Source organism: Gekko japonicus, unplaced genomic scaffold (genome assembly GCF_001447785.1).
Source record: "Gekko japonicus isolate JY-2015 unplaced genomic scaffold, Gekko_japonicus_V1.1 scaffold4698, whole genome shotgun sequence".
NCBI classification, from domain to species: Eukaryota; Metazoa; Chordata; class Lepidosauria; order Squamata; family Gekkonidae; genus Gekko; species Gekko japonicus.
This window is the reverse complement of record NW_015165976.1, coordinates 55733-67604: the sequence shown is the minus strand read 5'-3', so window position 1 is coordinate 67604 and position 11872 is coordinate 55733. Positions and strand designations below refer to the sequence as shown.

General features: G+C 42.0%; 1 protein-coding gene across 1 annotated transcript in view; it reads left to right on the top strand.

Annotated features, from left to right (window-relative positions):
* PSMD12 (proteasome 26S subunit, non-ATPase 12) overlaps positions 1-11872 on the top strand; it is a 27549-nt gene that overhangs the window by 4276 nt on the left and 11401 nt on the right. Inside the window, exons 2-3 of the mRNA XM_015411477.1 lie at positions 1043-1102; positions 2020-2148. Of these exons, the coding sequence (XP_015266963.1) occupies positions 1043-1102; positions 2020-2148 (189 nt within the window). The remainder of the gene's footprint in view (positions 1-1042; positions 1103-2019; positions 2149-11872) is intronic.

Sequence of the window (11872 nt, the reverse complement as noted above, 5' to 3'; positions counted from 1 at the left end):
TGACTCTCTTCCCCCTCTCCTATGCCATTACCCCCCCGGCTGCTTGTCCTCTGGAATGGGATGGGACAGTGGGCTGCTCTTCCCCAGCGATGCAGAACAACTAGTGTGGAGGGATCATTGTTTTTGGCCCTGATACGTAGACTCCTTTACAAGCTAGAACACATGCAGCTGTTCAGCTGAACAACTACTTTCTTTCACAAGACCTTCCTGTGCATGTGTCAAAGGGATTGTGCTAAATTTTAGGTAAAAAGCCCAGATAACAAGCAGCAGCACACCCCTATCACAACAGTCTTCCTCTTTTGCCACCCAGAGAGGGCAGCCAAGATGTCCTTCTGATGTGCCTCCCAAAGCAATACAAGGGTATGTGAGTTGTCTTTTCTTGCCATGACAGTCTGCAACGGTGGCGAGAGAAGTGACTGCTGACTCAAATCATCTGCTGCTTTCTCTCCGGTGGGGGTCTACTGAAAAATGTATTGTTAGAAGTGCCTCTGCATGTTTCCTCTAGTGAAGTATTTCCCAGAGTTCTCTAATTTATTGTGGGAACTTCCCACAGTAGTTTAAAATACTCTAGGGAGTACTGTACTGCAGAATACATGTAACCATAACCAGATTACTCGGATATACCCAAGCAGTAACATAGTAATTTGAGATGAAAGGATTTCAGAATGTGGTGCTTCACTTCAGCATTGTCTTTGATCCAGAAAGTTAGCTGTGACCGTATACCATTGAAAAAGCTGGTTGCAACTAAGTTCAACCCCTTGTTTTCAATAGATCTTAAGTCACGATTGACTTTAGCTGGACTGAGAACCCGGTATCTTTAGTTCATAATTGGGTTTGTACAACAAAAATATGGATTTTATTTGGAATATTTGTACCCCTCCTTTCTGCTATATAGCTGCTCATGGTGTCTTTAAGACATTTAAACTCAAAATAACACATTGTAACTCCACTTTGATAAATGACTTGTTGAATTTGTAGTGCTAGACATTCTCTAATTTAAAAGTACTTTTCCTTATTTTGGTCAATATGTTTTTTATTTTAGGATGGAAGGCTTCAGGAAGCAATTGAGACTTTGCTGTCATTGGAGAAACAGACTCGAACTGTAAGTGACATACATTAAGTAACTTCCTTTAAAAAAACCCAAAACCTTTTGTCTGTACCCCTCTATCCATATTGCGGGATCTTGTAATATGAGTTGTAGTCACCCCTGAATACCGTTTAGCCATATTATTGTACTTGTAGTTAGTGCCTCTCTTGAAGGTCAAAAAATAAAAATTGGCTCTTTTCCTATCCTGCCAGTGCACCCAAATGAATGAGGTAGCAGTTTTTCTAGACCAGTGGTTCTTAACCTTTAATCCACTGCCACACACCAAGTATGCAGCATTATCATCTAATGCCACCTAAGCCATAATGGAAAAATTAAAACATAAAAGCAGCACTCTAGAAAGGAAGTCTTATTTATATGGGCATTTTGAAGGTATAAGCATATGATACAAATATCTCAGACGTACATTCGGTGATGGCTATCAAACAACTGCATCTTAAGTACCCATCCAAATGTTCTGAATTCCCCCCCCCCTCAGATTTGTAGATTGTCCCCTGGGAGTATGGCTCCTGTTAAGAATCCCTTATCTAGATTAATATAGTGTACAAGATATACAGTATTGTCAATTTCTCACAAACTTCACAATCCTTTGCTTCTCCCTATCTGCTGGTGGAAAAGGAAGGTGAAGGATCTTTTTATTTCATTAGCACTTTGTTACTGTGTCTGAGACAGTAGAATAGATAATGGATCTTAGTCCTGTCTTTAGATGTCCCAAATTGTCATCCTGTTGTGGTCTTTATTGAAGGTGAAGTGGAAAGAGTTGTGAATATTGATTCCCCCCCGCCACCTTTGCTACTTTTGGAACTGAGTTGGTTTAACTACCTGGGAAATTACTCTCTGAACATCTTTACTGTTCATAAACAGTAGTATAACTATACTGTGGTCCAGAATTAATTACTTGTTTTTCTCTCTAGGCTTCTGACATGGTGTCTACATCTCGCATTTTAGTTGCTGTAGTAAAAATGTGTTATGAAGCAAAAGACTGGGATGCCCTTAATGAAAATATTATTATTTTATCAAAGAGAAGAAGTCAGTTAAAGCAGGTAAGATTATACTGGGAAGGGATGAGGCAACAACAAATTTTGGCTACATTTGGCAGGGTTCATTTGTTCTAATGGCCATTAAGGAAAGGCTTTCTAGCTTTCTGCTGTACACAGGCAAAGTAAAAACATCCTTTTTACATCTGATGCTTAGTGAGTGGGTTTTATAAGGCAGTGGAAGCAGCAGCCTCTGTGCAGTGATCACTCCCCTCTAACCCATGATGCTGCATCTCACTTGTCATACTCTGCCTTCCTTTGTTGATGGGGACCATTAAAAATGTGTCATGTAGGAAGCACAGGCAAGCAGGCCAGACACATTCAGGTGGTCACACAGAGTTCAGTCTCAGAAGGTCACAGGCCAAAAGTGCACAAGCTGGAGGGTCATTACCAGAAGAGTGAAGCAGAAAGCATGGTGAGGAGGTCGAAGGGTCATCCACAAGCCAGAGAGTCCCAGTCCAAGGTTGCACAAAGCAGGAGTTGTGCATACAGAGCACAACAACATGTTGCATCCACAACATGCAGGCTCCCAGCCCTGGGCTTTATATGCACTTCCTAACAAGCCCTTGTTAGCAGCCACCTGCTTAGCAGTACTGCTGCAACTACTCCAGGCTGTCATCAGTCAGCCACAAAGCCAAACAAGGACCCACGGTAAGTAGGAAAACCAACATACAACAAATACCGTGCACAGATGATTATAACATATCATAAATAATTTTATATTTTTTGAAAAATATTATTACAATAATTTCTTCATTCATAATTAATCATTCACAATTCATAGTATTTATTTAGTTATTTAATTAATTTTATTTATACCCCGCCCTCCCCGCGCGCGGGCTCAGGGCGGCTTACGATATACGGGTGCAATGCAGCACCATAGTTCCACAGTATGGCACTCAGTGCAATAAAAAAACAATAAAACATTTAAAACAGTTAAATACAATGGGCTACGCCCAAGGATCCCGCGTGACTGACACCCTCTCTCCCTATTGCACATGCCCTTGAGTCAAAAGGGAGGATGCTATGGCCCCCCCGATGTTCATTGGCTGCTCAGCCTCATCCAGCGGTGCTGCTATGCAGGCCCCTGTTGGTGGTAGTGGTAGCGGCGGCGGCTCCTATTCGAAAGCCTGGCGGAAGAGCTCCGTCTTACAGGCCCTGCGGAACTGTAACAGGTCCCGCAGGGCCCTGATCTCCTACGGGAGCTCATTCCACCAGATAGGAGCCGCCACCGAAAAGGACCTGGCCCTTGTGGCTGCAAGCCTGGCCTCTTTAGGGCCCGGGGTCGCAAGACGATGTTGCGACCCCGACCGAAGTGCTCTTTGGGACCTGTGTGGGGAAAGGCGGTCCCTCAGGTATGCCGGACCCTGGCCATATCAAATATCATCTCCATAGAATGTCAAAAGATATTGTACAACCTTATAATTAATAATAGTCCTCCTCTGTAAATAAACGTTTCAAAAGGGAGTACTCCTTAAATTCTCTTTACTACATGTGCTCTGTTATAAGGAGAATTTAAGGAGTCCTCCCTTTTGAAACTTTTATTTACAGAGGAGGACTATTATTAATTATAAGGTTGTACAATATCTTTTGACATTCTATGGAGATGATATTTTATATTCTTATACTATGAATTGTGAATGATTAATTATGAATGAAGAAATTATTGTAATATTTTTCAAAAAATATAAAATTATTTATGATAAGTTATAATCATCTGTGCACGGTATTTGTTGTATGTCATCAGTAAGCAGCTGGCAGCAGGCCAGGAGACATGCACTCTTCCTCCTTCCTTACAGCTCCGTTTTAAGCTTCTGTTTCCAGCACTCAAAGGGTGGAGGTAAGCCTGGTGGACTGGTCTTAATCATGTGAGTCTCACCTGCTGCATCAGAGCTGGGTGGTGGCTCTGGATCAGCTGTTGGTGGTGTTGGTGGCCTGTCTGTCTGCCCAGCACCAGAGACATGCTGTCCAGCCCTTTGGGTGCACATGAGGACAGCATGACCCTGGGTGGCTGCCTTTAACCAATCCCCAGCTATTCACCTCCTTCCTCCCATCTGCCAAGCTTTCGAGGATTAGCTTCCCTTAGGGCTTACCAGACTTCCTCCTGGCCAGCCATCTCTGAAGTCTTCTGCTCTACTCCCCCTTCCTCCTTCAAGGCTCCTTCATGCCTTCCTCTGCCTTTCCTGGCTTCTGGGACCTTCAGACCCACATTGCCCCCAATGCCACTCCTTGCCCCACTTGGACTCACTTCTCCCCAGCTTGCCTTGCCTGCTGTCCTCTCTCCTTGGGCGGCTCACCTTACTCTCCCTCTCGCCTCCCCCACCAGCTGCTCACATCCCCCAGCCGAGCCGTGCTGGGTCTGCGGTGGGCAGGCTGCCTTCCAGGACCATGGAGGAATGGAACTATTTGAACTAAACGATTTTCCAAAATAAAAGGGGAGATTGGGGTGGGGAACTTTGAAGATCTGATAGCGGGCTCAGCCCCTAAAGCCTCAACCCTGGCCACGGTTGTGGCACTGTGTGGAGGATGGGGAAGGCATTTAAACATACCTTCTCTCTCTGTCTTTCCCTCCCCAGACTCCTGGCTGCAGTGGGGCAGCTGGGGAAGGAAAGACAGAGACAGGAGGCATGTTTAAATGCCTTCCCTTCCCTTCCAGCCATTAAACTGATTAGTTTTACTCCCCTCTGCTTCCAAGTGAAGGGAAGTGTAACTGACCAGTTTAATGGCTAGAAGGCATTTCAGCCTGACAGTGGATGGCATGAGAAGGAAAAGGAAGGCATGTTTAAATGCCTTCTCATTGTTTCTGTCCTTTTCCAGCTCCCCTCTGCTTCAGCAGAGAGGCTGGGGAAGGAAAGGGAAGGCATTTAAACATGTCTTCTCTCCCTTCCTTCCTTCCCTAGCCACCTGGCCACTTCCACCCAGTCAATTTCACTCCCCTCTGCTAATCAGCTGTTAGGTTTAAATGGCCTAAAGCTAACAGCTGACCTGCCCAGACTGAAACTGACCAGTGGAAGTGGCTGCACAGCTCAGGGAGGGAAGAGAAGGCATTTAAACATGCCTTCTTGCTCTCCCTTCCCTCCCCATGGGTATAATATAGACCCAGATATTTCCTGAGTCTGAATACTGTATCAGTATCGGTACTTAGGAAATTCTGTATTTACTGATATTTTTGGGGTCTGATATACCTGATTTTTTTTCTTGCACACCCCTAGTGTCATTTTTAATATTAGCACAGTTATTTTATTTTAATTGTAAGATCTCTGGAACAGAATGAAATACGTGGATATTACCATTCTACACATTTTTGGTATGGCTGTCTTGTACCTTAGATTTTGTGAACAAATGTGATCTAGTTGCTGACGGAAGACTTTTTATGCATGAGCTGCTTATGGAAGACTTTTTATGCATAAGCTGCTTACAGTAGAATATTCTAGTATCTAGACCATATGGCATCGTATCCCCCCCCCCCATGTATCTACCTGCCCCTTAAGCCCTGCATAAGTGGTGACTGGAAAAATGGATCTGGCATTGCTATAGTCTCTTTGCTATTGTGTTTGCTGATATGAATACCACTTAATAACTTTATCGTAGGAGCAGGGAGGTGGCCTCTAAAGCAATATTTTAATTTTTAACCATATCAGTTGCTGGAGAATGAAGTCAGGATTTTCTCCCTCCATAGCCATGTTACTTGTTTGAAAGACCATCCTAATGCCACTTCTGTCTTCCTAGCTAGCCAAGCTTCAGTATAATACTGATAAAAAATATCTCATGTTTTAAATACTATTGAATTTTGTACTTCCAAGATAACTACATTTCTGTTTACATAGTAGTTTGATCTGTATAAACCTAAAGCTGACAACTCAGAAGTCAGTTGAATGTCTTGTTAATTGTGGTGTGGGAAAGGTAGTTCGTAGAATTAATGTCTGTACATTTGGAAGTGCTTGTATATATAAATACACTTTCTACTGTAAATCATACATTTTGTACTTAATTGGCGAAACTCTGGAAATAAGCTTCTCAAGTATAATAATGCAGTGTGTGTGTGTGTGTGTGTGTGTGTGTATGAGGAAGATGTTCAGTGAATCACAGATCCTTCGTAAGGTACATGTTGGAACTGGAAGCATGTACTTAAGCTGCTTCTGATTAAATGCATACCTTTAGAAGTGATCTAAACTAGTATCATCATATCTAATTTGGTGTAGTGGTTAAGTGCATGGACTCTAATCTGGGAGAACTGGGTTTGATTCGCCACTCCTCCACTTGCAGCTGCTGGATGACCTTGGGCAAGCCATAGTTCTGACGAGAGCTGTCCTTGAAAGGGCTGTCCTTGAAAGAGCTCTCTCAGCCCCACCTGCCTCACAGGGTGTCTGTCGTGGAGAGGGGAAGGGAAAGGAGTTTATAAGCCGCTCTGAGACTCCGAGTGAAGGGCAGGGTATAAATCGAATCTCTTCTTCTACTACTTCTAATTCTGAAATTTTAAATACATTGGCTGGGGGGGGCTTAAAATTCCACAAAGTAATAGAAGGAGCATCTGTACCTTTAAAAAATGAGTGCCCTCTACAGTGGCCATTGTGGGGGTTTCTAGACATTGCCAGCCTTCAAGTAAAAGGCTGGGGGAGAAAGCAGGACATTTTCCAGGACTGTCTTGACTTTTGAAGGAAGACTAATCAGTGCCAGGCCTGCCAACCTTGATGTGGAGCTTGGAGATATCCTGGAATTCCAACTGGAGAGAATGTCTGATTTGTAGGGTGGACTCTATGACCCACTGAAGTCGCTTTGCTCCTGCATCTCCAGGAATTTCCTAGCCTGCAGTTGGCAGCCCTTCCTGGCAGCAACTGCCAAGCAACTTAATATTGCATGACATACATGACTCTCCCAGGGATGACAGTTTGCTACTGTTCAGTAGCAGACACCCCATGAAAACCAGTATCAGATTAGTGTATCGGGTTAGGATCTGCGAGATCCAAGTTTGAATCTACATTCTGCCATGGTGCTCACTGAGTGGCCTAGGGTCAGTCACACATTCTCAGCCTAACCTACCTTGCAGAGTTGTTGTGAGGATAAAATGGAGGAGAGGAGAATGAAGTAAGCTGTATTGAGTCCGCATTGTGCAGAAAAGTGAAGAATAAATGAAGTAAGTAAATAATATATCTGAAGATGGGTTGGCAGATAAAAGGTATATTGGTGGGTGGAAAGGAGAGAAGGGAAAGGGGAGACAATATAGGGGCTGCCAGGAGGAGGGAGAGGATACAGGAAGAAATGAGATCCCCCCCCCCGCAAGTCTTTGTGGGTCCCTCACTTCTGTTCATCTAATGATGGTGCAAAATGCAAAGCGCATTTCAGTCATTCGTTTGTTATTTCCCCCTCCTTCTGTTTCTGGGAGAAATTGCTGTCAGTTCTGAGGGCCAGAGGAGTTTAGTTTATTCAGTTACATATCCTAGCTATTTTTTACTTGCTTTCTGTAAAAAGATGGCTAATTGTGTTCTTCCTTATAGCTTGCTGAAGATTGGCTTTCTCCAATATCTTTATTTATTTATTGTACGCCTTAGCGGTTAAGTTTGGTTTGGTGAGTAATTGGATAGTGTGTTTAAAGTTAAAAGTTGTAAAGTATTACATATAAGAAACAGAAACAAATTTTACAGTAAAAAAGGAGGTCATTAGTATGTAGGGTCCAGGTGTGTGTGTGTATCAAGAGGACTTCCTACCTTATCCTTACACTGCTTGAGAAAGCAATAGCAAACTTTCTCAGTGTCCTAGCTTTTCTTGTCTGTTGTATGTTACTGGCTCCTTGCTATTCTACTCTAAAAGATCTTCCATTAATTGTTCTATTTGTACTTGACATCCTGGAGGAATTAAACTCTCAGTTAGTAATCTGGGGGTCAGTTGCCACAGGTAGTGGTTTTGAGCCATGGTCTACATCATATCCTACTATTGGTATAAAAAAACCACATGTGAACTATATGCAGTGTCCAGGCTTAGGATAGACAAGTGGAACATTGCTGTTAAAATGTCGAAAACATTGGAAACAATTTTTAAAAGAAATGGGATACTCATCTGTAGAATTGTCATAAATTGGCAAAAGGCCAGCAGCTTTTCCAGCCTCTCTTTGGATTGTTGGAGTCTCGTCCTATGGTGTGTTGCCTTAGGTAACATATGAGGGTTGGTTATTGCATAATAGGGGACCCTAATACTAGCTGAAGATGTTTAGATGTCCCTCTCCTTACATAATTTTTATGGTAGCGCTGTGGCTCTGCAGCAAGCCACTAACAGGCACAGAAGGCCACCTTGTTGTTTCATCCCAAAATTTTGAAAAGTCTTTCTTTTGAGAAGATATTTAAAACTGATTGCCAATTACTCTGTTGCCGTTTGTGCCTTATAAATTATTGTCTCCTTTGCAACATTGTGAATTTTTTCTGGATTATTCCTTACCTTGTGTATCTTTTTGTCCAAAAGGGAGTTAATAAACGTACAACTAATACATGATAATATAGTGAACAAGACAAACAGTCATATAGGGTTGAAGGTAGTAGAAGGCAGGATGCATGCCAGACCAAGTTCATAGGATATCTGGCTTTCTTGTGTCTTCCATGGTTACTAATATTGTAGACAAACTGGAATCCTTTCAGGAGAGGAAATAGATTTTACAGTGCCAAGCAAAGGAATGAGGTCAGTTTAGGCTTGAGGATAAACAATGGAAATTCATGTAATTTCTTTATTTATGAAGGTTGCTGTGTAAGCTTTTCTTCCCTCTGTCTTTTTAATTTTTTTTTAAGTTTTCTATACCTCTCTCACCGGGACTCAAAGTAAATGACAGAATACAGAAAGGGAAAAAATGTAATCACACAGTTTAAGACATTGCACAACCAATACGAGTAGGTGAACAAAATTGAATGATAATGCAAGCAGCAGTGTGAATGTACAGTATAAAGTATACAATGGCTGCGGTCACACGTAACAGAAGCCACACAAGTGAGACGGAAAACAGCCGGAGTTTCCGGGCGCGATCTCACCAGCACATCTGGGAAGCGTAGCACTCCCGTGGCTCAACCGAGGCTTCCAGCCGAAACTGCGTGGCAAAAAACTAGTACCTTGGAGGTACTAGTTTCCGGAAACTGCGGGGCAAGGGCGGGCGTCTGATCGCGTTTCCGGTGGCATCCGGCGCCCGCCCATGTCCCCTTGCAAATAAGGTGGGGTTTTTTTGTCCAAGTCTCTGTGGATGCGCATGCGCACCCAAACAATGAACAATGCAATAGGACTATTAAGTGACAATTTGAGCAGCAAACTGCCCAGGCTGGCATAGTGTGAGCAATGCAGTGCCATCAAGATGCTTCCAAATTATGGCAGCCCTATGAATTAATGACCTCCAAAATGTTGTATTGTTAACAACCATTCTCAGGTCCTGAAAACCGAGTGCTGTGGCTTACTTGAGTCAATCCGTCTCATGTTGGGTCTTCCTCTTTTCCTGCTACCTTCAACTTTTCTTAGCATTGCTGTCTTTTCCAGGGAGTCTTGTTTTCTTATAATGTGACCAAAGTACAACAGCCTCAGTTTAGTCATTTTAGGTTCTAGGGAGAGTTCAGCTCCTTGTCTTGTTTTAACAAAGAGAATAGAGCTCTGTTTTCTGCTTCTGCTTATGTAAACAAAATTATTCAACCTCCTTTTGGAAGATAGTGGCGGGAGGTTTATGTACAGACTCTGTTAACCCTGAGGCATGTATTTCAGCAAGTGATTGGGAGATGTATTTTCAGAGTTTTTATGCAGGCTTTTATACTTGAGCAGATTGACTTACCTGTATGACCCTTGGTTTCTGCCCTTGAAATTAGAAATCTTTAACTAAAGGACAAGGTCCTGGAGCTGGTAATATCTGAATTGTCAAAGGATAATCTGGATTGGTGGGGGATCGTACAGCCCAGATCCTGACTGACTGGGGTTTAGCTATAATTATTCCAATTTTTAAGAAGGGCTGTAGGTCGGAACCTGCTAATTATCATCCAGTTAGCCTCCTGAGTGTTGTTAGTAAATTGTATGCGAAATATCTGTTAGAGAAGCTGTTGGATTGATTTGAGGAGGAAAATATTTGTGCAGACAAACAGGTTTTGGAACTGGATGTTCAACAGTTGATCAGGGCTTAATTTTATGGCACCTTGTAGATAAGTATGGCCACGCAAGAAGAGAAGCTCTATTCATGGCTTTCCTTGATTTTAAATCAGCTTTTGACCTTCTGTCTAGAGATAGATTATGGGCAAAATTACAGAATACATCTGTTGACACAAATTTGCTGTTGACACAAATTTGCTGTTGACAAATGGCTTTACTCAGACACTAGGCTGAAGGTCATTTGTAACTGAGGTAGGTATTTGACTGACTTTATACATACATTTATAGGTGTTAAGCAAGGATGTATTTTAGCTCCCACATTGTTTAATTTCTATATTAACACATTAGTTGAGACCTTAGAAAATCCTATGTAACATCCTCCCACATTGGCGTTTTGCTATCTTACAACTCTTTTATATGTAGATGACGTTTAACTCCTATAGGTTTAAAACAATTATTATTGAATGTGTTAGCAGATTTTTGTGATTACAAGTTATTTTAGTAAGTCTAAGGTTCTTATTTTTTTCCCAGATGAAAAAATAGATACAGATGTTCAGTTAAAGGAAGCAGCATTGATCAGGTTAAGTTTTATAAACATTTAGGAGTAGTTTTTCATGCTTCTGGTACCTGGCAGTTAAAATGTATCAAGGCAAATGCCCAAAGGAGTTCAGCAGCATTGTTGAGATATGAAGGGAGGACAATTTATTCCTTCTGCAATTAAAGTGTTTGTAGTGAACCAAATGTTACTTGGGTCACAATTTTGTTTATACAAACATTTTAAACCTTTGGAAATAATACAAACTAAATATTTTTAAGAACTATACTGGTTGTACCATACTGTATACCAAATTCTGTTTTACATTTTGAAGCTGGCCTAATTACTATTGAAGCTCAAATGTGGCTCTCTTTGTTTAGGTATTGATAGATAATTATTGATCAGGGCGGACAAATATCTTAAATATGAAGCTACAGAAAATGGGGCTTTCACCTAGGAATCTAATGAATATAGGCTACACAAAAGCCTGATCTCTGATCAGCCAAAGAATTCAAGCTATAGAGCTGCAACAGCAGTAGAGCATTGCTAGGACATTGCTAGGCCATACTATTGTATTGAGTATAAGCAATTTGTACCAGCAAACTATTTGGGGAATCTTACAGTCCTGAAAACAAGATTAGCTTTTTCTCATGCACAATTTAATGTTCTCCCTTCTGAACTGTTAAACAGAAGATGTTAAACACCACAGTTTGAAAGGAATTGCCCCTGTGGTAGTTAACAAGAGGAAATGATAGGGCATGTTCGTCTATAGTGTCCTTTTTATATTCTAGATGAGCTGATCATGAAAGGGAGGTTAGGAAATGTTGCATTAGTGCTTAGTTCTTGTGGCCCTTTTTTACACACCCAGGGAAATGCTCATCACCGTCAGGAAGCAATTTTTCTCCAGGCCAGTTTGGCCGGGGATCTTGGAGGTTTTTTGTCATCTTCTGGGCATGGAACAGGGGTCACTGGGGTGTGTGGGGGGGGAGGTATTTGTGAATTCCCTGCATTGTGCAGGGAGTTGGACTAGATGACCCTGGAGAGCCCTTCCAACTCTATGATTCTAATTGGAAGTGTGTTCCAGTTTTTATGAACAAC